Source organism: Terrapene carolina, unplaced genomic scaffold (genome assembly GCF_002925995.2).
Source record: "Terrapene carolina triunguis isolate 2854851 unplaced genomic scaffold, T_m_triunguis-2.0 Scaffold66, whole genome shotgun sequence".
Taxonomy (NCBI): domain Eukaryota; kingdom Metazoa; phylum Chordata; order Testudines; family Emydidae; genus Terrapene; species Terrapene triunguis.
Window position 1 is genome coordinate 49,881,851 of NW_020664417.1, and position 26,943 is coordinate 49,908,793.

The 26,943-nt window shown below is 39.5% G+C and overlaps 1 protein-coding gene across 1 annotated transcript in view; it reads right to left on the reverse strand.

Moving 5' to 3' along the window:
- Window positions 1–26,943, reverse strand: part of TUSC3 (tumor suppressor candidate 3) — a 272,148-nt gene that overhangs the window by 53,979 nt on the left and 191,226 nt on the right. The window contains exon 7 of the mRNA XM_024192953.1: window positions 4,996–5,059. Within this exon, the coding sequence (XP_024048721.1) occupies window positions 4,996–5,059 (64 nt within the window). The remainder of the gene's footprint in view (window positions 1–4,995; window positions 5,060–26,943) is intronic.

Genomic DNA, 26,943 nt, shown 5'->3' on the forward strand with positions numbered 1-26,943 from the left:
GGTTTCTCAAGGCTTCCCAGGGAGGGAATTCTTGTGATGGTGGCAGCAGACCAAAGCTAAGCTGGTAGATAAGCTTAGAAGTTTTTATGCAGGCCCCTACATTTGTACCCTAAGGTTCAAAGTGGGGATCAGCCTTGACAGTAGGTATTTCAAAATTATCTTTAAAATCCTTTTTCAGATATTGGGAAATAAAACAATTTAATATTAAGACTAATAAACATCAAATTTCTGCAACTGTCCAAATATTAAAGTTTTCTTTAGTGATGACATTTTCTACTTTGTATTTATTTGTATTTATTTTTAAGCAACTTCCACAGTGCTATTACAATTGGTGACTATTCAAGCAATTTACCATAATAATTAGTTAGGACCAAAAAACAGATTTTTAAGTAGTTCTGTTAAAATAAAAAGTGTGATCTGATTATGTAACCAATAGACACGTATTCTTCTGTATATTCTTCTAGAATGGGTCTAGAACATTCAAGGCACTACCACAACTTAAATGATAAGCAAGAGTTGTGTGAAAAGTTTGTCATGAATAGTAGATAGGTCCAGATTTTCCCTTTTCCTCCAAAGGTGTTAAAAACACCTTAAATCTACACTGTTAAAGAGAAAAAACATGCTGTATATTCTATCACAGAAGTGACAGCTATTTCCTTATCCTTCTATATTATAAAGTGAAATATAAAGTGAAAAGAAGCAGCCAAATGAGACATATATAGCATTAGCATAATACTTTGCTTTAAAATCTAATTCACCTTTTAAAGTTTTAATGATAAAGTGAATACATCACAGTTTATCAATCGGGCATATTTTTTTAACTCATCTTTGCTCTAAACACCTCCTGACTAAAAAAATAACAACAAAGCAATGGAGCAATTACTAAGTACTGCCAACATAAAGAGAAGGAAACATTAATTCTTTCATGTGTAACTGTTAAAGTCTGTATAAAAACACAAGAACAGCCATACTGGGTCAGACCAAAGGTCCATCTAGCCCAATATCTTGTCTTCCAACAGTGGCCAATGCCAGGTGCCCCAGAGGGAATGAACAGAACAGGTAATCATCAAGTGATCCATTCACTGTTGCTCATTCCCAGCTTCTGGCAAACAGAGGCTAGGGACACCATCCCTGCCCATCCTGGCAAATAGCCACTGATGGACCTATCTTCCATGAATGTATCTAGTTTTTTTTTTTAACCCTGTTATTGTCTTGGCCTTCACAACATCCTCTGGCAAAGAGTTCCACAGGTTGACTGTGCACTGTGTCTTTTGTATGTAAGACTTTATAATATTTGTGAAATTTCTTTGCATCAAAATTCTCTGCTTGATAGTACTGAGCTGTGAAATGAAACCTTAGGTAATTCTTGTTGCAAGAGACAATGAATAGTTTCAATTCTGTCAGCCAGTTACAGTGACTTTCTATTATATAGACTGTACCAGAAAACAAAAAGATATCACAGCCTGAATAATAAGACAGACAAGTGCATTATGACATGCAAACAGAAGTTTCTTATTTATCTTGATGCATGTTGACTTTGCTAACACTTTCCCCCCTCCAAACACCCAAACACACATTGGAAATTGTTCATACTTGTATTAAGGATGTGGAATCTTCATAAAAAAACAAAACAAAAAAACACCCAAACCTGACTATATTTAAAAAATATACAAGGAAGATAGCACAGAATTTTTATTATATAAGATATATTATATTATAAAAATCTGTGTTTTCTTTGTACATTTTTAATATGGTATTTACATCAATAGTAATGCAGTAGGAGGCAGGGGCTGGGTCTCTCTCTGTATTCAAGAAGTACCTAGCACATTTTGGGTACTACCACAATCTAAATACAGAAAGCCAGAGAAGCACTATTTCCATTACACTGCTGCCTGAGACAGAGCTCCATAGAAATAACAGGCTTCTCTGCATGCTGGGAGATGCTGCAAGGTTAGCGAGGGGCAGTGAGCCTGATCTAGAGCACTAGGAGTTTGTATACACAGCAACTGGGAGGTGTAATTTCCAGTGTGGGAAGACATACACATGCTAGCTCTGCTCAAATCAGCACCTAAAAAGAGTGTGGTTGTGGTGGCCTGGGCAGTACCTGCCCCAATACGTACTTTGGGGTTTGGTGGGACTGTACTCAGGCAGCTAGCCCAAGCCACCACCCATGACACTGCAGCCACACTGCTATTTTTAGGGGCAGCTTGAGCAGAGCTAGCATGTGTATGTCTTCCCACACTGGAAATTACACCTCCGGCACATCAGTCTGACTCAAAACCTCATTCCCAGGCAAAGTGAGGGTCAGTGGTTCAGTACTGCCAACACCACAGTCAAAAATCATGAACATTCCTACAGCAGCCCTGACTGGCTGCTCTTCCGCAGGAGATGGGGAAATCAGAGGGGGATCTTCCTTGCACAGGGCTCAGTCATACAGGGACTGGAATGTCTCGAGTCATTGTGAGACTGACTCCAGCAGGGGCCAAAATCACGTAACTCACAATGAAAGAGTTGAGAACACTGATGGCTTGTGGCTGCCAGGCATCACTAACTCTCTGAAACTCCATGCCCTGGCAGAACAAGGATAGGATGTTTGTGGCAACAAGGTATATCTCCCTCTATGAGGCTCCTGAAATGCTGCCTAGAACACTTAGATTTGTCTTGTAGATTGCAGGGCTTCCTTACCACTGTTGTGGTGGCAGAGGGAGCCTGGTAGAGCGGTGCTCTACTAGGGAGATCAGAGGGTTAAACTCTTGCTGCTGCAGTGACTCAGCTCAGGAGAGGAAGAGGGGAGCTACAAGCTGAAATAAAGTCGATATTGAACAACAGCAACAACTGATGAAACAAAGTGGTGATAAGCAACTGAACTGCAGTGCTTAAAAATTGTGCCAGAATACTCAGAAATGCCATTCCGGCACTTCTTTAAGGAGCCAAGGTAGCATATCAGTACATCTGATGGTGGCAGGCCAGGCTCCTTTTCCGCCCTGGCTGCAAAGAATCCTCCAAGTTGGGAAGTGCCAGGCACTGGCAGAGTGTGCTTAGTGGCAGGTCAGTGAAGAGAGAGCTGGGGAAACTGCAGCCAGAAACTGCAGGGGAACATGGAGGCAGGAGCCACCAGGAGCTAAGGGCACAGCTAGAGCCAGGATGTTAGGAGCTAGGTAATGGGCTCACCTGAATAGTATAGAGCCCCATGGGCAGCAGGAGATGGACACAGGTAGGGGGGAGGCAGGGATGGGATGGAATCTAAGGGGAGTGACATCTCCTGGTCCTCCCCCAGCTCTCCCAGTGCCCTATCTTCCTCTCAGCTCCTCCCATGATCCCCTGTTCCCTTCTGCTTCCTCCTGAGGCATTCTACTGCCCTGCATTCTGACACTTTTTTTAAAGGAATCCAGCACTGCTGAACTGCCATCTTGTTCCAACACTAGAGGCAGAATTTCTGGTGGACTGAGCTGAAGGGCAGGGCTCAGTCCTGAATCCTCTAGCAATAACACTGGACCATCTCCAAATTCCACAAGTGAGAGGCATCACCTATTTGTTATGAATGAGGAGAGAAGCTGTGAATCAGAAAAACTCTTGATTTGATCTTCAATGTGCACATTTCTGGTCCATTTATTCATCTTTAAACCTTTTGAAAACCTTATATTAAAAACAAAAATGCCAAATTCAGAAATTAAGAACACATAAAAATGTTTTTATCTGTTCAAAAGGATATATTCTCACCTTGATGCATAGTTATCTGATGCATTTAGAGCCTGATGAAAAGACCAATGGAGTTAATTGAAAGTCTCCCATTGACTTCAGTGTGCCTAAGATCAGGACTTGGGGGCTAAATCTTCCCCTTCCCATCTACGGGACACATAAGACCCAATAGGCAGAAAAACTGATGTGGTTTCACTGCATGGAGTGGGGAGCCCAGACAGTGGATCACTATGTAGGGGGTGAAGTATGCTTGTGGGGGCCCACCCATAGATGCTGGAACTAGGGGTGCTGGCGGTGCTGCCGTAGCCTCTGGTATGAAGTAGTTACAACAACCCAAAGACATGGTTTCCACGTTCAGCACTATAAAAATTGTTCCAGCACCACTGGGCTCATCTTCCCAAACATGAAGATGGCTTTGGAATCTGTAGGACAGGGGCTATGGATCTACATCAGTGTGGATCCACTTACTAAATCCTCAAAATCTGGGAGGGAGCAAAGTGATTACCAAACCCTAAGGTTTTGGCTGCTGCTCCATAGTCTGGGGAATTTGATTTGTTTCTCTTCCACCTCCCCGTGCCACCCACATGAGAAAGGTAACTGTGATTAGTCATGTGTTATAGTTTTCATTGAGTGAGCATAACTTATGATCAGAAAAAGGGTTTAGAGAAATCACAAGTTCATCTTTACAGAAACTTTCATGCAGGTCTTCATCTAACCCACTCAAGTTACTCAGAGTCTTCCTCTTGACATTAATGGGAACTGTAGTGGGTCATTTATCACCACTGGAATTGAAGGAGAAGTTAGTGCAAACAAGGAAACGTCTAGTCAGGTGTGTCTTTTCCATAGAAAGAGCTCTGGAAAGATAATCTCTTTTCATAAATATTTTTGCTATTTTTCCAAACTAGAAAACACGTATATTCTCCTCAACATTTAACAGAGCTGAAAGCTGAGGCAAAATAGTTTTAAAAGTAGCAGACAATACAAAGAGAAAAGCAAAGAAAAAATATCTGCTGATGATTTAAAGATAGAAAAGAAAGGAAAAATATAAAATAGTACTGTACCAGGCAGATTGTTAGAGTTGGCAGTTAAATAGATACACAGTAGGAGACAGCAGCTCCAGCATTCCCTAACAGTAAACAGTAACAACACTAGGTATCTGCTTAATCATATAGTAAATAAAGTGAAAAGGCAATACCTGTTCAAAGCTTCAATGATATTCACTGTCAGAGCAATTTCATATAATAGCATACTCTGATTTAGCTTGCCTTGTTCTATCCATCGGTTTCTGAAGGATACTCAGTAGTAGTATAATATGGGATTCTGCAACAAATTGAGCCTGACTGCTCCCATGTATGTAACTCTGCAAAATGAGAGTAAGAAACAAAAATAAAACATCATCATTAAGGCTGTGAAAAATGTTGAAAATGACATGATTTAGTATGTGTGAGAATTAAAATTAAACCTGTCTTGCAAAACAATGCATAAATAGTGTAGTGCCCGCAGAAGATATATACTTCTAAAGTTACATTTTTTATAAACCATTGTTAAAAGCAAACCATCTGAAAAGCAGAGCTAAAGCCCAGGTCCACCATATATAAAAACTGCTATACTTGATTGGCCACCCATGAATCAGAAATCCCACATATTTTGAAATTTAATTTACAAGCTTCATCCACCTGAGCGATTCCAAGTTCTTCATCCCATTGCAATTTAAATGATGGGAGGGATGAGTAATAGATAGCTCTTAGCAACTACTAACACTGACCAACAAGAGTGTGCATGTGTCCATCTTCTTTGAAGATCACTTGTTGACTGGGAAGGGGCTGGGTTCAGGGATATGTCTAAACATGGCTTTAACAGATATTCAAATGTCAAGTGAAAAAACAGGAGGCTTGAGAAAGGAAGTTGAACTTTGCCAAAATGTTAACAGACTATCACACAGCCACCATTTCATAGGCTACAAAATTCACAGAATCTGCAACCCACTGGAGACGCTGCCACTTCTATACCTCCTTATCACAAGATATTTTAGTTTGTCACATGACTAACCTCACGTACACAGCCATCTGCACTCATTTCTCAGAAGCACTAAATGCCGCACATCCCTTCAGTTAAAGTAGGTCTCCCAATACCATCTTACCTGAAAACAATGTGTCCTCATACTCCTTAGCTTATACAAAAGAATTTTACTGAACCACTGAAAAAAAAATCTACATCCTTTCCCAGTCTCAGAGTGGGCATCATATTTAGCATCTACTCTCACATTTGGAGGGTGTAGATGGCGGGGGGGGGGAGGGGGGAGGGAGAATCATCCTTGCTGAGAAAGGCAACTTGCACTTGTTCTCTCAAGGCACAACAATTGAATAACATTGACATGTGCTTCAATGTGGTCATTATATTCTCCCTTTGTATTTGGCTTATTTACTTTAGTTCCCCCCCAACCCAAAGAAAAAAGAAACTTACAATAAATAAAATAAGATACATTTTTTAGATATGGAAAGACATTTTAAAGAGCAAATATACTCAAAATTTGATGTTTTTGATATATAGTCCAATAATGACTTGAAAATATCGTGTTTTGTGGACTTGTTTTTAAACAAAGTGACTCACTGAAAATTGAAAGTATGTTTTCAATACAAAACTAGCTATTGTTGAAGGATAGCGAATAACCACACTAACTGAAAAAAAAAAAAAGTGCTATAGCCAGACAGTGAAATCAGCTTGTCATATTACTTTTTTGAAATAATTATATACTCATCAAAAGTCAAACATGCATTTTTAAAGCACCAGGGTAAAATCCTGGCCCCATTGAAGCCAATGGCAAGATGGCAAGGGGAGCCAGTATTACCCCTCATATTTTATAATTTTCACTTTTTAAAAAAAAATTCTGTATGTAGACTATCGATGTTAGGGCCCAAAATGATTTCAAACTCGAAAGAAAAATAAAAGATGCTGCTGCTTCAAGCCACAAAAAATGCCTTTATTCAAACTGACTAAATTTTGGCTGATGTTGTTATGATAAAATGCATAGCCCATAAGATATCATAAAATAATTGTTACTCAGTGGATGGCTACCTGCTATTCTTTAAAAGTCATTATATATGTTCAAATACTCAATTTCGCTTTAGTTTGGTTAAGAAGTTCATATTTATCAGTGATTTCCCCCCACCCAAGTAAAAACCATTTTTTTCTAACAAGAGAAAATGATTGATCTTAGAAGATTGGACTTTATGATTTTACAGGTTTCAGAGTAGCAGCCGTGTTAGTCTGTATCCGCAAAAAGAACAGGAGTACTTGTGGCACCTTAGAGACTAACAAATTTATTAGAGCATAAGCTTTCGTGGGCTACAACCCACTTCTTCGGATGCTTATGCTCTAATAAATTTGTTAGTCTCTAAGGTGCCACAAGTACTCCTGTTCTTTTTATGATTTTACAGTAAGGCATGATGCAAGCCAATCTATATTCTGTAAGTTTTTGACAAGCCAGCCAAGAAACTCTAACTAGCCCAAGATAGAGGAATGCCAAAGAAGAGAAGGCAATACTCAAATTTTTCAGTTAACTTGAGAATAGTTAATTATTAAGTTGAATTAAACTAAATTGATTCTGAAACCATCATTATTTGCTCTCCTGTGTTAAATAGCATAAAAGGGACATTTGTGTTGCTCTTCACCACAGAGAAACATATGAGGCTGACTAGAATTACAGATCCATGCTAACAGTTATTCCTGTTCAGCTATCCAATGATAGCAGTGGCCTAACTAACCTATAGTCCACATGACTGTATGCAGCCATGGGAACAAATGGAGACCAATTTGATCCCAGCTCTCTCTTCGCATGGGAAACCAAACACTGTCCCCAGGCACCTTCCAATAACAAAAGGGAAAACTAAAATTTCAAGTTTTTTTGAAAAATGGAGGAGAAAAGTAAGGTCTTCTCTGTGTATATGTATAAATCTCTCAGTTGTGACATTTGGGATTTTACAAACTTAGGCCTGGTCTACACTACGACTTTAATTCGGATTTAGCTGCGTTAATCCGAATTAACCCTTCACCCGTCCACACTACAGAGCCAGTTAATTCGAATTAAAGGGCACTTAAAATCGATTTCTGTACTCCACCTCGACGAGCAGAGTAGCGCCAAAATCGATTTTGTTAATTCGAATTAGGGTTAGTGTGGCCGCACACCACCGAATTAATGTGGTTAAATTAATGGGGTAGTGTGGCCGCACACCACCGAATTAATGTGGTTAAAAACCGAATTAATGTGCTTAGTGTGGCCGCGCACAATCGAATTTATACAACCTGTTTCCCAAATTCGAATTATCTAAATTCGGATTAATCCCGTAGTGTAGACATACCCTTAGCAGACAAAAGTATGCTGGAACTAGGGGTGCTAATTCCTAATTCAAAAAGAAAATATCTGCAGTGGACTTTGATCCACACAATTATGGTCCCGTTCCTGCAAACAAACACTTAAGCACGTTTCATGACAGGGGACTGGACTGACCTCACTGTCCGTTCCAGTCGTATGATTCTAGTGTGCCTTTATTCAACTGAGCACTCTCATCTCATTCAGTGGGATGTCTCCTGTGTTTTAAGCATTTGCAGGACTGGGGCCTAAGCATGCACAATAAATGGTGAATGTCTCCTACTTCTCATTACAATTTTAGTAGAGTGTAGTAGACTAAGACTTCATTATGTTTACAAAATATACCATAGTATATTTACTAATACAGTATTAACTGTTTGTATCAAATCATTCAATCTAAACTACATTTCTCACAAATTAATATTTTTGGTTGCTTACACATAATAAAATCATTTTTATTTTTAAGAAAAAGTCAAGAAATGGGCTAATTACATACCCCAAGTTGCACACACATGCACACAAAAGAAAAAAGAAAAAAGAAAGAGGGAGAGTCCAGCTGCACTTTTTATGTATAGAAATGTACATGTACCCTACTTTGGCCCATCTCCAGGGTGAGCTAAATTGCAAGGAAAAAGGAACAGTGGGGATTCAAGGAACCAGTCTTCAAGAGATAGTGTTGTTAAACAATGGTGATGATGCTGACTTGTTATCACATGAATACAGAGAAAACAAATCTCTTCTGTACATGTAAAATACTTGATATCAGAAGGGGTCAGTTTTACTGATATACTTTTAATTGTCCCTATTCCACTAAAGCAATTAAAATTGATTTTAACAAGTATGAGTAACATGAAATGATCTTATCTTATGGAAGCAATCTGGCAGCTCATTTTTATCCTAAATAATACACTGCACTACTGACTTTTCCTCTTTCTGTATACATATAGTAGCAATTTAAACCACAATACCATTTTATAGACTAAGATCTTCAGTATCTTTCCATATTTGTATTGTGTGCTGCTGGTACCCTATGATCACAACCATTGTTTTGTCATGTCTAATTTGTTAATTCTAGCACTATATTTATTCTACCACTGGAAGATAATTTAAATAAAAGAAAAAAATATTATTCTCAAAACTTACTGTTAATTTCCTACCAATGTGTCCTCTTATTTCATGTACACAAGACTCTCTTCTCATTTGATTGCACAATAGACAAAGCTATTTAATTTTTTTTCTTACTTAATATTGTTACACGACCTTACAATCTACTTATTGATGGGTTAGCACAGTCAGCCAGAGCCTTAGGAATAATGATGCAGGCATGAGCTCAATAAACAACAGAACTACATCTGTTTATTACTGCAATAGGGTAGAGAGGCAGCTCCCTGGCTGCTGCTGGTTACTGTTACCAAACAGCTATGCTCTCTTCGCAAGCAGGAAGCATACCCCCACCCTGATCTTCTCTATCGAGTTGCTTCCTAAAGCAAGGTTCCTTTCCCTCCATGTGGGAGAAGCCACAGTCTTTAGGGGCTGTCTGTGAGAGCCAGTACAGAAAATATGTTACAAAGTACTGCTCAAATTACATTGTGTGGTTTCTGGTATCAGCAGGAAATATTAATTACAATTCTTCAGTATATTCAGTCAGTGATATGGGTTTATTTTACATGTAAATATCTAGACCTCCAACCTGCAAATTAACATTCATTTTTGTTAAGTGCCAACAAACAGGTCTGGTGCTACAAAAGACTGAACACTGAGTTCCAAGCTCTGAAAATTTAGAGCCTGATTTGCCATTTTCTTACACCGGGTGTAGTCATTTACACTTGGCAAACTGAGTGTAAAATTCTACTATTCTGATATAATAGATGGTTTGAGTCCTTGACATTTACATCAATTTTGCACACATTTTGTAAAAGAAATGTAAAGATTTTTATTTATATCTATAACTATATATAAACAGCAATATATTAGAGATAAATGCAATGTCTTACTACTAATTATTCCCTTATAGACATGACATATTGTTCTATTTATTTTTTCTTTTATGTTTTGTGTATAATTATGGTTTGTTTAAAGTGCAGTTCTACTCTGAAAAGTGCATCAAAAATTTTTACCCTTAGATTCTGAGTTTGTTTCAATTATTCTACATCAGATGTACTCACTTTAAAAGAAAGTGTTTTCTCTTTCTAATTTCCAACTCTGCAAACTAAATCTGAGAGTAAAGAGATTCTCTCCTTCTCACACATCAACACCAGTAAAGTATTCTGGAAGATAAATCATAGCCTCAATTAATCTGTGCAAACTCTGCCTTCAAATTATGTCCTCAGTAATACCTGAGGGCTATAGGTTTGCATGGCTTTAACTGATTGCCTCTCTAACTGGAATTTAGTAAATAATAAAATCCAACTCTTTCTGCTCTGTAGGGCTTACCTAGATAAATTAGATAGATAATAGAAGTTTCTTTTGCCATTTAAGTCAGACAACATTGCTCTGAACACATCTAAAAACAATAAAAAAGTTTTGTACATATTACTCAATTTTCAGACTACAACTGCACTTTGAAATGGTGGAAAGTGTCAGCATATGAGATTGGCCTATTACTTGGGGCAGGAATTATAATTACTAGTGGTATACCTATTGCCTAGACATGACCAACAATTTTCTCTATATTTGCATATAATCACAGACAAGTCTCTCATCATCCCATAGGGGGAAATAAATGATATGAACTTTCTTCACTAGAAGGCATAAATAGACCACTTAACATTTAATTTGAAAATGTAACCAGATTTGAACTAGAATTTCTAAAGGCAGTTTATAAAAATCACTGTACCAATATGCTGAAAATCTAGCCTTCATAGTGGCAAGTGTGGTTTATTAAAGGCTATTTTTTAATTCAGTAACAAAAATAGTTAATGTTTATTGCTTATGATATATCAAGTAACAATATTATGATGGAATATCCTAAAAGAAGATTGAAATGCCTTTCTTTCTGAGATTCAGAATAGGTGCTTAATTATATGGTATAAATTTCTTTATAGTCTTGAAGGAAATATATGAAGAGAAGAAACTTGTTCTCTGCTAGTAAACTATGGCCTTGTTTTCCAGAAGAAAATGTGTAAATCACCTGATAACTGCAAGAAAAATAGAGTTGTGTGTGCACACATTATTCATCTATGAGCTGGGGTCAGGTGTTTGAACTGGCAACTTGAGCACACAAACTTACTAAAAGTTAGGCCTATGTGCATAACACAGGTGATATACCTGGCACTCATGAAGAGAAGTGCCAGCCATAGGCTACGTCTTCACTACGGGGGGGGGTCGATTTAAGATACGCAAATTCGTAGCTGAATTCGACGTATCGCAGCCGACTTACCCCGCTGTAAGGACGGTGGCAAAATCGACCTCCGCGGCTTCCCGTCGACGGCGCTTACTCCCACCTCCGCTGGTGGAGTAAGAGTGTCGATTCGGAGATCGATTGTCGCGTCCCGACGAGACGCGATAATTCGATCTCCGAGAGGTCGATTTCTACCCGCCAATTCAGGCGGGTAGTGTAGACGTAGCCATAGAATTCCATCTCTTCTTTTAATACAGAAGCACAGAGTGCAATATTAGGGGAGCCAATGGAATCTTTGAGGCAGCCTCAGAGATGACCAGAATTAATTTAACAGAGTCCCTGACCACATACTGCTGTGGAGTCTCCCTGGATCCATCTCCTAGATCTGAACCTGAATAAAAAGGGGGCATTGGAAGCTTTGATACAGAACTGCCTGAGCCAGGGACTTTGACAGTAGCAAGTCAGAAAGCAGCTGGCTCTTAATCCATGTCTCCTGCCAACACTTTTTCAGAAGAGGTAATGTCTTGTTTGAAGAAGTAGAGCTTAATACCACAGACTTCAGGCACCCAGAAAAGGAGATCCTCTGTCTCTGGAGTCCTGATCTTTTCTGGGATGGAGCAAGGCTCTTTAATAGTGGAAATACCTGCTGAGTTTAGAAGGAAGCCATGTCTATGCTGAAGTGGGTAGAGTTCTAAAGGGTTTAGTTTAAGGTACCTTTGCACAGGCACAGGTGTCGCAGTATTTGATCTAAACCTAAATGTCAGACTGCAGTTTTGGCCACCAAAACGATTGGTGTGACAAGCATATGGTTTTTGCCTGGCTGAAGTGACCCATCCAAAGGACATTGTGGCATAGGCAAAAACTACTGCATTGTCTCAAGTCTTCTGGGTTGATGCAGTAAAACATGAGGAAATGCTTTAAGGCTGAGGAAAAGTAACTAAAATATGCCACCTCATTTAAGGGAGTGTACCCACAGTTTTAAGTTAGATCTAATATAAAATATAGTTTGTAAAGCTATCAGATTATTGGAGGTAGCAGTGGCATTTTCCCTCTATTTGGTGAGAAGAATGCAACTTTGTATTTTCTTTCTTTCCGTACCTTAGACTTCTCAAGCCTGAGTTGCTCCAATGCACTCTACATGGTTCTATGCCTCAAGAGTACTTAAAATTTCAGCTAGTGCAGACTGTGGCTGCCTGCTTCTTAAAAATGGTACTTCTGACCTGCCACATATTATGCTTTTTTTTTCTGAAATCTGTACTGACTTCCAATTTGCTTCTGGGAAAAATGTAAGGTGCAAGTGGTTTGGGCCTGTGTCCTTAGGGACTTTTCACTTAGGGCTGGCCTGAAAACAAGAAGTCCAGTTCATGAACAATTCTGAGGTTTTAGTATTTATTTTTGGTCCACATTGAGACAAAAAACTGAGACCCTTTGAATTTTTTGTGAAAAGAGGGATCACCAAAAACCCAATCCAGGTGAGCCAACTGGTTAGGGCACTCACTTGGCACACAGCAGATCCAGGTTTAAGTCCCTGCTCTAGAATACAGACATGAGCCCGAGTATCCCATATCCCAAGCCATTGCTCCACCTATTAGAATACAGAATCACTCTCACAATTTTTCCTGTTAGAGCTATTCTACTTTGTATAAATAATTACAAATTCATTGGACAGGAGAGACTAACTCAATAGCCCAGTAATTACAGAACTCTGTGGGGGAGACCCAGAGCACAGACTTGAACTTGACTCTTCCCTAGCCCAGGTGAGTACACTAATCAGTGAACTATTGACTATTCTTAGCTTTCACTCTCTCTCGATTGCATCCTGGACCTGAGCAAACTTCAAGAAGAAAGTTTAGTCAAAATTGATATGTTGCTGCAAAAAGAGTTTTGGTTTTGACAAAATGGCATTTTCCAAACAAAAAACATTGCATCAAAATATTCCTAACCTATTCTACCCTCACTCCTTATGTCATTCCATAGCAGCTGCAATCAGGGGAAGCTCTCATACTTATTACTTGCTGACTTAAAGAGGGGATTGGTCAAAAGTATTTTCAGTCAGGGGGCCTCAACTCTGTGATTCTCTTTCTCTGATCCTTAAAAGCCCCATCAAATGTTGAACGCTGCATATCACCCCCACCCCCACCCTGCAAGCTCTCCTTGTGGATGTTGATTGATTGGGTGGATTGAGGAAAGAAGCTGTTATTTGCAGTCCCCTTTTGATGATACTGAACCAACTGAATTTTGGGGGGGGCGTTATTTTTAAGCACGCACACGCAAAGCATTTAATGCGCCTGGAGTTCTAGACAAGTGATTTTAATAGGTAAATAAAAGTGAAAAACGAATCGTTACCCCTCACCATAGTTTATGGGGGAAAAGTGTGGCAGGCTGGGGGTGATGACTGAATAAGGCCCACAGCTGAACAGTTTTGAGAATTTTGGAGAACTGGTCCCTTTCAGATTTTAAAATTCCGCTATTCTTGGGCATAAATCACTTTGAAATAATGGGAGCTGAGGATGTAAAGTGTCAGTGGCAAACATTTGTTCAGAGCATGTAAATTTCTACAAAGCAGAGTTAAGTATTTATATGCTATTGCTAAACTTATTAAATATTTAGTAGTATTAGATTAGAGATGGCACATACATATATTATGTCAAAAGGATAATCAAGAATAGCCACAATGGAAAATATTTAGTTTCTCTAAATACTGCATGTGCTTAAGATCTCTAGAGTGATAGTTGTCATGGTTCAGTAAAATACTTATATTAAATGTAGATTGTGCTTCTTCCTTTCTCCCCATTAAACTATGTAAATAAAGGAGAAACACAATAATTTGAAACAAGGCCTCGAAGTTATATTTTAGTCCTTGAGGCAATTCAATTAGCATCAAGGATAGCCCACATTAAAATTTAAACATGATTGCATATTTCAGTTGCCACAATAGTCTCCAGTGTGGTTACCTGAATAAAGCAGCATGAATTTTATGCTTGAATTAGCCTGTGTGGGGGAATCAAATTATTCTAGGGGTGGGGAGCACTAAACTCCACTCAACTTACTAACCTCTTATCATATGGGGTTCTTTTAATTAATTAAGTTCTGAAGGATATTTCTCCTTTTTAAAAAAATGAGAAGTACATTTGTTACACATTTTACCATGCTGGAAACATTGAAATGGAAGAAACAAGGGGGTGGGTAATATTTTTTACTGCAGCAACTTCTGGTGAGAGAGACAAGCTTTCAAGCTACACAAAGCTCTTCTTCAGGTCAGACCCGAAAAACTGCATAGTTTGAAAGCTCGTCTCTCAGTATCCTGGGACCAACATGGCTACAACAACACTGCAAACAATGTTGAAATGAAAACATATTTGAAAGCTGTCACAAGCAGAATATTGTAATAATATCAAGATTTGTATTTTCCATATTATACTGTATTTTCTTAATTACATTCTCAGCCATCAGAGCTGATTATCTAATACTCTATTTATACGAAATTAAAAAAAAAGTACAGAATATTTAAAACAAATCTTGAATACCTGCGAGAAATTTTAAGCTACAAAGAGAAAGAAGGTCTAGGTTCTGTGAAAATGGGGACTCTGTCAACCATACACATGCTCAGATTTCTAGGAGCAAGAATTCTGGTGACTTTCTCCTTTTGGCAAAGCAGGCAGAGGGTTAAAATGGGAAGTTGTTTGGGTAGAGTGTCAATGAGGACAGCTTCTTAACCCCAGACTAACTCATGTTTTGAAACAGTTTGTCAGTCTTAACTATACAGTTACTCTAGTGGAGGGGAAGAAAATGACTTTATGTGCGCCGCATAGAATTGCTTGAATTCAATGAGCTGAGGTCTGTCAGACCTAACTTAGGCCTGGTCTACACTAGGACTTTAATTCGGATTTAGCTGCCTTAATCCGAATTAACCCTTCACCCGTCCACACTACAGAGCCAGTTAATTCGAATTAAAGGGCCCTTTAAATCGATTTCTGTACTCCACCTCGACGAACGGAGTAGAGCCTAAATCGATTTTGTTAATTCGAATTAGGGTTAGTGTGGACGCACACCACCGAATTACTGTGTTTAAGTTAATGGGGTAGTGTGGCCGCACACCACCGAATTAATGTGGTTTAAAACCGAATTAAGGTGCTTAGTGTGGCCGCGCACAATCGAATTTATACAACCTGTTTCCCAAATTCGGATTATCTAAATTCGGATTAATCCTGTAGTGTAGACATACCCTTAGATTTTACACCACTGCCTTTATAGTCTTATTCTATCATGCTTAATCTGTTATTTGTGGAGGATGTGTTGGACAATGCAGAGGGAGATGCCCTCATGAGCCAGCAGTGGATGTATTGGACTACTGAGATCACATACTCCCTCCTGCAAGTTACATTGCTTAAAAACTGAGCCGATGCATTGTGGTAAAAGGCAAGGATCACAATGGTAAGGTTTGCATCCAAATGAAATAGGTTCAGTTTACTAACAAGATGAACACATGAAAAAAAGGGTTGCTGGACATTGATGCTATACAAGTGTTTAAGAACAGCTGGGCATATGACACTGCTGGAACAGACATGGACACTGACAGATCTAAAGCACAGGTATACCTTACCATAGCTTCTGGTTGTACCTGTGTCTTTACCTAGATTAAGCTTCAACCAAGCCCCAGTCTCATTCAAACTCTGGGCCAGGTGTTCAACATCAGTGGCTGGATTAGGAGAAATAGCTACAGAGCTGGGTATTGTCAGAGCACTGAAAACAGTGTTATTTGCCTGTTAGTCCCTTTGTCTGCCACAGCCCAGATTGGTTAACATTTTGAGAATGTTACAAAGCCCTTTTTATTTGTTTTTGTTTTGCTCTGCTCTTCGTTAAGGCTGCTGAGGGCCTGGGCTGAGATGATATATTTAGGGGTACTCCTTTTTTAATGTTGTGATTTTTAAGTTATGGTAGAGGGGCCCAGGACAGCGGATGGGCACATGTAGTCATGTTTTAAAATTTTGAAGGAATTAGTTATAATATAATGTGAACCATGTGAAACTCTACACAACAGCATCCTTAGGAATGACAAGCAATTGCCAAATATCGCACTCCAGCAACACACAGCAAGAACAGAATGGAGCCATCCAAGCATACAGGGGTCACTGCCATACCCCTTTATGAGGTACAGCTTATCCCCACTCCACTGCAACAGTGCGGGAAGTATAGGCACTGCATGATCATGACCTTAGGGTAACCAGATAGCAAGTGTGAAAAATCAGGATAGGAGGTGAGAGGTATATAAGACGAAGCCCCAAATATTGGGACTGTCCCTATAAAATCGGTACATCTGGTCACCCTACATGACCTTGACTCCTCCTCCATCCTCTCTGCCCCTTTTGGGGCACTATGTGCCCACAGAAAAGTAGGGTTGGGGCATTTCTTGGTCTCCTCAGAGTATAGGGAGTTCAATTATCCCTATCCCTTACATGTGCTGTGTTATAGGTTAAGTGAGGGAAAGCTACTTGAGTCTTACCATCCATTGTGCAGCATGCAAAGGCCAGGCAGAATCTGACCTTAAGTTTTACCAGTTGCTTTCTGTGGGCAAGATTCTGCCAACCTTAATTTTGTTAGGTACCCCATTTGGGACTATTCATGGTGCATGGTCCTACTCAGTGAATGGAAGAGTGGTAGAATATGACTAAATATATTAGCAAATTCATGAAAAAATTTTTAATGTGATTTTAGGTTTTGTCTACTGTTTTAAAATGTTGAACAATAATGAACAAATAATAATAATGCCAACAGCTTTAAAAAGTACTGTGGTGAATATATTTCTCCTACATTCATTCTGATCTTCCTCCATCTCCTTTTTACAAGGCTTACATGCCTTTTTTGCAGGAGCTCTCTTTCAGTAATTTAATCTTCCTCAACTCAGCTACACACAAATGTTATCCTAAGAAACTCCTTTTAAGTAACAATTTTGTGATACTAAAGCCTTTCAACTTATTTTCTAGGTTGGGGGAAGTCAAAGAAAAAACATAATAGGCTAGCAGACTATCATATTTGCCCCCATGAGAGTATTCAGTGTTTACATTGTTCCTTTGAAGGAAGTTCCTTTTATCAATATCCGCAAAGCTAACCGTGCTATTTCATTTTGTATTCACAAGGCAACCTAACCACTAAAGTGAATGCACCAGAGATGAATTTGGCCCAATATATTAAGAAAGTCATTTTAAATGGATTTCCATTCCAAGAAAGCTAGCTTCCCTTACTGACTCCTTCCCTCAGTGATGCTACTGAGTTTCTCATTTATTTTATTTTATCATCATGTTAAAATAATATATCTTTAGATTACAATTTTCAGCATATCTACCACCAATTACCATAATTTTGCATTCTGTTAAAGTAAACAAAAACAATTCTACATTCACTATTTAAATTTCTAAACCTGTTTGATGCTGTTATCACACAAGAACACAGAAAAAAACAGCAGTTTGTAGATATTTGCAGATTTGATAAATTCTTTAACCACTCAAATGCCAGAACCCTAGTATTTCAACCTTTGCAATGTTTCCATTTGTCTTTAAATTTCAGCTTTTCTAGTTCTAGGAAGTATATTAGGTCGTATGATCACTGCCCCAATGCTGGTCAATGAAGAAGGGGAAAAGGTGTAGGGATTATTTGCTTCTGTCCTGGAGCTCCATCACAGGAAACAAACAAAACAACAAAAAAGACTTAAGTTTATAGAGGACAGGTCCATCAATGGCTATTAGCCAAGATGGTCCTGGGTGTCCCCCCATATTCTGGTTGTCCCTAAACGTTAGACTGCCAGAAGCTGGGACTGGATGGATCACTAGAAATTGCCCTGTTCTGTTCTTTCTCTCTGAAGCATCTGGCACTGGCTACTGTCAGAAGACAGGAAACCAGGCTAGATGTCCCATTAATCTGACCAGTATAGCCATTCTTATGTTCTAACAACCATAATGCTAGAACCACTGCTTCCCAAGTACAAAGGTGGGGTGAGAGGGAACTAGAGTACTTGTGCTGCTTTCAACACTGAATACTCCAGATGGGGTATGTCTGGGCAGACTAAGGGTGCTTCAACTCTTCAAAAGTTGGTTAAGGTCTACATTGTTTCCAGCACCTTTCAAGGCACTTTGCTAGCTCCTGATGTAGGCATAATGCCTCCAGCATTCAGATAGTGTATCTCCTCCTCTCCCTTCCAAACAAGGACTCTTAAATGTTTCCATTTAAAAGACAAGTGTCAGTTCAGTAATTCTAGATTATAAAATTGACATTTATTCCAGTTAATGCTGAGATCCAAATTTGAAGTTTTTGAGGGAATCAGCAAGAATCTCTTCTTTTAGAGAGAGTAGGGGACAAACTCAGAAGTGACATAGATAGGGCGGGAACAGGCTACTCAATGGTAAATTGCTGAAAGGTTACATGCTATTCACCTATGAGGCCAAAGTCAGTGATGTCACAGCAGAGACAACTAATGGAAGAGACTAATATGAGTTTAGGTAAAAGGTAGTGGGGAGGGGAGCTACTGTTAATTGGTTTTCCTTCAACCCTTCTTTCTGCCCCCTTATGATGTGGAGAACCCACACCAGGCCTATTTACATGCTCAAAATAACATTTTTCAACCCAAGGCTTTTCCAAAATCCAGCACTCTATCCTGCTTTTGCTCAGCATATGTACTGGCTATAGGAGTTCAGTTCTCTTAATCTAAAGAAACCTGACATTTATGGTTACAAATCTACATTTAGGATTTGTATTGTACACTTACAGTTTTTAAACAGCTTGATATGATGTTCAGCAACATTTGATTAAATGTTAACAATCCCACCGTTGTAAGGGAAAGTATATCATTATCTCAGAATCTTATTTATGCACCTTATTGGAAAAAGTCTGATGCAAAATAAAGCTGAATACATTGAACAGGAGTTGTAGTGCACAAATTGGAATCATTCTAAGAAATATAATTAGAGGAACATAAGTTCCATCTTTTTATTTTATATTTTCAGGAACAGATGCACAGTGATGCAGAAAAGTGTGTTTATTATTCAAATGGATTATATACTATTCTAACACTTTAAAAAACAGTGCAGTTTTGTGAATTCAAGAATGGGGTTTTCCGAGACTCAAACACCCTAGCTGTCAACACGAGTTTGTGCCAGCAAAGAAGCAAATCCCTACAGTTTGTCTAACAGATTTGTTGCTTTGTAATATTAGATCTGCCTATTTGTAGTTATAAGGGAGGGTCTCAAAAGACTCATTTTATTAACAGATGTTTGGATCTGTGCATCATGCACAAATAGAAACTCCCAAAGTTGTAAAGTGCTGTAGAAACCAATGTGGGGTTTGGTAATGAGACTAACCATATGTCTTTGAAAAATCTGAAATTAACATTCTAATTTAGATTATTGAAAGTAGCTGACCATCACAGACGATATGACTACCGCTGTATACAGTACATGCACAGTAGGTTATTTGTATTGGAGCCAATCAGTGTGTCAGGTATCCTCACTCGGGGACACTAAAATTCACCACTCACCTACCACAATTAAAATAATCATTTGAGTCAATAACTACCCTCAAAAATCTTTAAGTCTACAATCAAATAAAAGCCAACAGAGTGCCACATACCAAGGAGTCCAGGCTAGTAATCTTTGGACAGAATGTAACTGAAGGCTACTGAGCAGATAGGACAATACACTGGGGCAGTAAAAATTGGGGCAGTTATGCACCTTGAAGTCTTTAAACCACAAGTTGAGGACTTTAATAGCTCAGACATAGGTCAGGGGTTTGTTACAGGAGTGGGTGAGTGAGAATCTGTGGCCTGCGTTGGCCACAGGAGGTCAGACTCGAAGATCATAATGGTCCCTTCTGACCTTAAAGTCTATGAGTCTATGAGCTGATACAAAGCTGTCAAATAAAATCCAGCCCACTGTCAACATATAACCCAGACAAGCATATAGAAAGACATGGCTGTGAAAGAATGCATGTGGAATGGAAACAGAATTAACACAATTGAACAGGTTAAAATAACCCCACTATTGTGGCAACTTAGAATGCTTTAGTCTTTATTGCTTAAAATTCAGATGCATGTGATGACCAGTAAGCAACCTCTTTTCCCTAGGTGAAATTCAGACAGGCTTGCTACTAACAAAAAGTAATTGTCTGATGGCTGCTCAGAAAACTATGTGAAATGTATTGATGGTAAATCATTTCTAGAGAAGAGGTGTCTACAATGATTAATACTATACAGTAGAATTCATTAACCATTACTGCTTTTAATGGGAAGGGGAACAAATGAAACTGAAAATGAGGTAGTGAACACTACCTGCTAGGAATGCCAGATTCTCTCAGCTGGCATACTGCAACAGTAAGAAATTCCTCTATTACATCAATACAAAAACACTATCCAGGTTGAATGTCTATAGAAATAATGGATCCTGGGCCTGGTGGAACACTCCTGCCCAAATGATTTTGTCCATAGAGGTATAGGTTCGAGGTCAGGGTGGAGACACAGTGGCAGAGCATTGTACAGCTTACTGCGAGAAAATAGTTAAGTTTGTAGGTACCATAGTGATAGATACTTGGAATACCTTGATAAGATTTAGATCAAATGAAACTACATAATCACTAAAGTTGCCTTAAAATAGTTTCTAATTAAACCATTTCTGACATCCTGAACCCAAGATTTTAATATCAATACCAAAACATCAAGCCTCTGTCAGTTTTTACATGTTGTATAAGCAAATTAGGATTCACGTTTTACAATGCTTGGCATTAGGTACTGGGACTTCCAGATGCTAACCATGAATGCAAAATGCATTAACATCATTTAGTGAGGGTCTTGTACAACTGTTGCCAATAGGCCAAACATAGTATAGATTCTGTACTGTAGTTTAGAAGTAATGTTTAGCAGAACCCTGGTTAAGTGAACACTAGTTAACCAGTACTTCCAATTATATGAATTGGAGCTAGAAATGTAGAGGGCTGGAAGGAACCTCAAGAGGTCATCTAATCCAGAATCCTATACTGAGGCAGAACCAAGCAAACCTAGACCAAGCCTGACAGGTGTTCGTCCAACTGTTCTGAAAAACCTCAAATGATGGAGATTCTACAACCTCCCTTGGAAGCCTGTTCCAGAGGTTAATACCCTTATAGTTAGAATATTTTCCCCAGTATCTAACCGAAGTCTCCCTTGCTACAGATTAAGCCAATTACTTCTGGTTCTACTGTCAGCAGATATGGAGAACAATTGACCCCTGTCCAATTTATAACAGCCCTTAATATATTTGAAGATTTTTATCAGGTCCTTCCCCACTCGCAAGTCTTTTTTCTCAAGACTAAACATTTTTTTAACCTTTCCTCATATGTCAAGCTTTCTAAACCTTTTATCATTTTTGTTGCTCTCCTCTGGACTCTCTCTCCAATTTGTCCACATATTTTCTCAAGGGTACCCAGTCCTCCAGTTGAGGCCTCACCAGTGCCAAATAGATATTTGCCTTTTTCACAACTGCATTGCATTGTTGACTCATTCATTTTGTTATCTACAACACCCCCCTGATCCTTTTCAACAGTCCTATCATGTAACCAGTTATTCCCCATTTTGTAGTTGATTTTTTCCCTTCTTAAATGCAGTACTTTGCACTGGGCTTTATTGAATTTCATCTTGATTCACTGGCGAACTGGTCTGAATTCAACAAGGTCATTTTGAATTCCAATCCTGTCCTCCAAAGTGCTTGCAGCTTCTCCCAATTTGGTGTCATCTGCAAATTTTATAAGCATACTCTCTACTCCATTATCCAAGTCATTAATGAAAATATTGAGTGATACCGGACCCAGAACTGTCCCCTGAGGTTCTCCACAAGATACACCTCCCAGTCCGACAGCAAGCCATTGACCACTACTCTTTGGGTATGTTGGTACACAACTGGGTAAAAAAGCCTTATAGTAATTTCATCTAGATCACATTTCCCTAGTTCGCTTATGAGAATGCCACGTGGGACTGGATCAAAAGCTTTACTGAAAATCAAAATATATCACATCTACTACTTCCCTCCTAGCCACTAGGCCAATAACTCTGTCAAAAAAAATTAGGTTGGCTTGGCTTTATTTGTTTTTGACAAATCCATGCTGGCTATTGCTTATAACCCAATTATCCTCTAAGTGCTTACAAACTAATTGTTTAATAATTTGTTCTAGTATCTTTCCAGGTATCGAAGTTGGTTGATCAGCCTATAATTCCCTGGGTCTTCTTCATTCCCCTTTTTAAAGATTGCCTTTCTTCAGTCTTCTGGTACCTCACCCGTCGTCCATGAGTTTTTTAATATAATTGCTAATGGTTCCGAGATTGCTTCAGCTAGTTCCCTAAGTACTCTAGGATGAATTTCATCAGGCCCTGCCAACATGAATACATCTAACTTATCTAAAATAGTCTTTATTCTGTTTTTTCCCTATTTTGGTGTGTGTTCCTTCCCCCATTTTGTTAATATTGTGTTGACCATTAACCTTTTTAGTGAAGACTAAAGCAAAATAGGTATTAAACACCTCAGTCATCTTGATATTTTGTTTATCCAACTGTTTTAGGTGTCCCTGGATACCTTTAGATAAATGTAGTTCTACTTCAATGCTTTTAAAGTACTTAGGGGTAGGTCTTCACTACTCCAGCTATAGCGGCACGGCTACAGCGCTGCACTGCAGCTGTGGTGCTGTAGCATAGATGAGTCCTACATAGACAGAAGGGGGTTTTCAGTCAGTGTAATTAATCCACAGCACTAGCAGTCAAGACAGCAAGATCAGAAACTGCAGTGATATTGTTGCAGAGCTGTGCTCATGTTGCTTCATCTTGTAATAATTTTATATTAAGCCTGCTGATTAGTTTATATGATGAACTGTGATGCACTGATTGTATTACTAACAACAGTTTGGAGCAGATTATGCAATGGTCTATCCAGCAGTCTGTCCTGCACATGGCTGTCGTGATTCATACATTCTGTAGAACTCACTATCAGATGATATAATCAATAAGATGCCATTGGATCTTGGTGCATCCATGATGTTCTGTTTTTGTCTGGTAGGTAGAAAAGGTATGTGATTTCTAGTTGCTGCCTGATTCACTCAGTGAGTAGCAGAGTTCCACTGCTATTCTCCTTCCCAATCCCAGGCTATCCAGTGGTGTGCTGCTTGGTTACTGCATTAATGCAGCGGTTGGAAGTAAAGTCCCCCTGATGATCAGTTTATCTGACACCAGGGTGGATACGAGTTTGTCTAAGTCACTGTAGAACTTCTGTTTCTCGCTGTCGGCATTTGTCATGGAGGGAGTGTAAGCGGTGTAGAAGCAGCATTCTCTGACAGCGGTACGCTAGCATCGTCAGTGGTTGTGTTTCAATGGCAACAGTAGAAACATAAGATGATCACTTGTTCCTTTAGGTAGACTTTTGAGTTTGGCAGCAATGGAGTTGCTAATGGCAAAGCTAACAACACCAGATTGTTTTGGCTCTGTGGACCAGCAGCCTCACCAGAACAGCATGTACCTTTCACTGATCTCTGTGAGTTACCCATTGTTGGTGAGTCCGGTTTCATGCAGTGAGGCGATGTTGATCCTATACCTGGCCAGTACTTCTGCAACAAGTTCTGTGCCTCTCTCAGGTAGGCTGGCGGTAGGATTGTCACACAGAGTCCTAACATTCTACAAAGCTATTGTAAGTTTGTTCATTTTCTGACCACCTAGGTGCACAACTTTCCAGAAGCAGTTATCTAATCAGGCTCTATGCAGAAAATTTTTAGATAACCTTTCCTAGCCCCTTCCCTGTATGGGATGAGCAGTTTAATACTGACTAGAGCTACTCGGATACCCAAGATGTTGCTGAATGGTGCTGCTACTGCCAAGTGACCAGTGTCAGGGGCCACCTTCATGTACGTCTGTGACTATGATCACCAGCATCACCATGACTATTGCTTCACCACTCATCCATTACTGGAGGACCTTGCTCTATCATCAAAGCACATAAGTTGTTTGGTGGTGATGACTTGCACTGCACTATTCATACACTCTTGCCTACTCTCCTGAACTCTAGGGACATGCATTCACAAGACGACTGGCATGGGTGAGTGTGCAGTCTGTGGATGTCGTTATAGAATCATTCTATGCACCCTCTATAGTAGTGGACAACTGCTGTGCCTGCGTGTGCTTGTTATACCACTGTAGAATGTAGCACTCATCTATCACAAACTGCAGCGGTCTTTGCTACTGGCCTGGTAGCTGGAGGCATGGATGAATGAATGTCAAGGTGTATTCCACACACTGGTGCACCTGCTCATTGTACCTCTGGGGATCCATCCTAATCCAAGCTCTCTTGCAGAATCAGCCTGGTCACGCGAGGGCCCAGTTACCAGGTGCTTTGACTCAGAGGTACTGCAAGGTAGAGAGGCTATGCATCATCAGGGAGAACTTATGCACGCAACCTCCTTTTCACCTAAACAAGGCTATCTGGCAGCCAGTGGTGATAGTAGCAGAGTCACAGCATTTGTCACTGGCATTAGATACTTCATGCAGGTGTGTGCCATGGCACTAGCCAACCTGTTGGCTTGAATACTAGTGCTAATATAAATAGTGAGTGTGTGACTTTGTGATACTGTATATGAAGTTGCTTACACCACCTTGGGTACAGTAAAGATCACTGTATTTCTGGGTCATTCTTATAAAACCAATTATGCTATTCACTAAAAAACAGGAGATGCACTGACAAATTCTTCCATTCCAGGTCACGGTAGGCACATCATCATCCTAGAGGAATCTGTGACATGACATCCAATCTAATTTTAGAGACATGTGGATCAATACTGGAATGCCAAGGCCAATACAATCCAGGGCTAGACCAACTGTCATGACACCAAAGACTTCTATGCTGATTTGAAAGACATATCAGGGATTGGCAACGTTGGCACGCGGCTCGCCAGGGTAAGCACCCTGGCGGGCCGGGCCAGTTTTATTTACCTGCTGACGTGGCAAGTTCGGCCGATCGCGGCCCCCACTGGCCGCGGTTTGCCGTACCGGGCCAATGGGGGCGGCGAGAAGCCGCGGCCAGCACATCGCTTGCCCGCGCAGCTTCTCGCCGCTCCCATTGGCCCGGGACGGCGAACCGCGGCCAGTGGGGGCCGCGATCGGCCGAACCTGCCGCGTCAGCAGGTAAATAAAACTGGCCCGGCCCGCCAGGGTGCTTACCCTGGTGAGCCGCGTGCCAACGTTGCCAACCCCTGACATATATGGTCCTAGACACAACAACAATTACTTTGAAGAGTGAAGACAGTCTAACACTAAACACAGCAGCCTATTTAGCCAAAACTGTACTCATAAGATGTAATACCATCATCTTCAGTTATGAAGGACAACAATTTAGGACAGCTTTATAGTTAATCCATCTCTCAAAGAGGTGGTAGCTAGGTCAATGGAAAAATTATTATTCTGCCGACCTAGCTGTGTCTACAGGGTGGTTAGGGAGATCTAAATATGTTGCATAAGGTGCAAAATTTTTCACAGCCCTGAGCAATTAGGTAGGTTGATCTATTTTTACGTGTAGACCAAGTCTAAGATAGCAAGCAATTAGTTACTAGAAGTGAAGTGATGGTTGTGGTATTTGCCTCACAATTACACATTTAGTAAAATATTAGCTTAAATACAGGTCCCGTGAATCAGCATTTATTTTAATTAGGTGCTTCTCTCACCTTGATTAATTACTGTGTAGTACTAAGAAAGAAAACACAATAAACTCTTAAAGAATCACTACTTTGTGAACTTAATTCCATTCAATAAAAATGGACTCTGGAATCATTCATTAAGACCATGGCTCTGCCACCCATATTTATGTTGAGTAGTACATTTCTCTACAAGTTGCTCCACTGCAACATGCTTACAACAATATCATTTTGTTGAATAAAGTATTAACAAGTATATAGTCATTAATCTGAAACACCTGAATAGCAGTGAAAAGACATTTACAATGTAGAATATACAGTCTAATGTTAGCAGCATTTGTTTAATATCAGATAATTTCTGGTAGCTTTAGAATGAATGTCGCTATTTTTCTTTATACTTGGGAGAGGAAATAAAGGCCTGAACAAAAGCCCATTTAAGCCAATGGCAGTCTTTCAGTTGATTACAGTAGGCTTTGGGTCTGGCATACCTGTAGAATTTCAGATGCTATTGGTAACAGCCAGCAAGTGTTCATTTCTTAATGTTCACTATGACCAACTAAATCTCAACATTTACTACTACTAATTAGTTTATTACTTGAAATGGGAGAGTTCAGGACAGATCTGTCATTTACCATTGGTAAAACAGGAATGACTAATTGTTGTCCACTCAGTCAACAATTATGAAATTTGGTTGTATCCTCTGGAATTCTCCCAAAAATAGGTTTTGGGGAGAGAGTTCCTCTTTTAGTTTAATACACATCTTTTTTACTGCAAGATGTCTTTTATAGTCCTTTCCCAGCATAGATTAGGTTGGGAAATCTGAAACTCTAACATACCGTGAGACTCTGCCAATTAG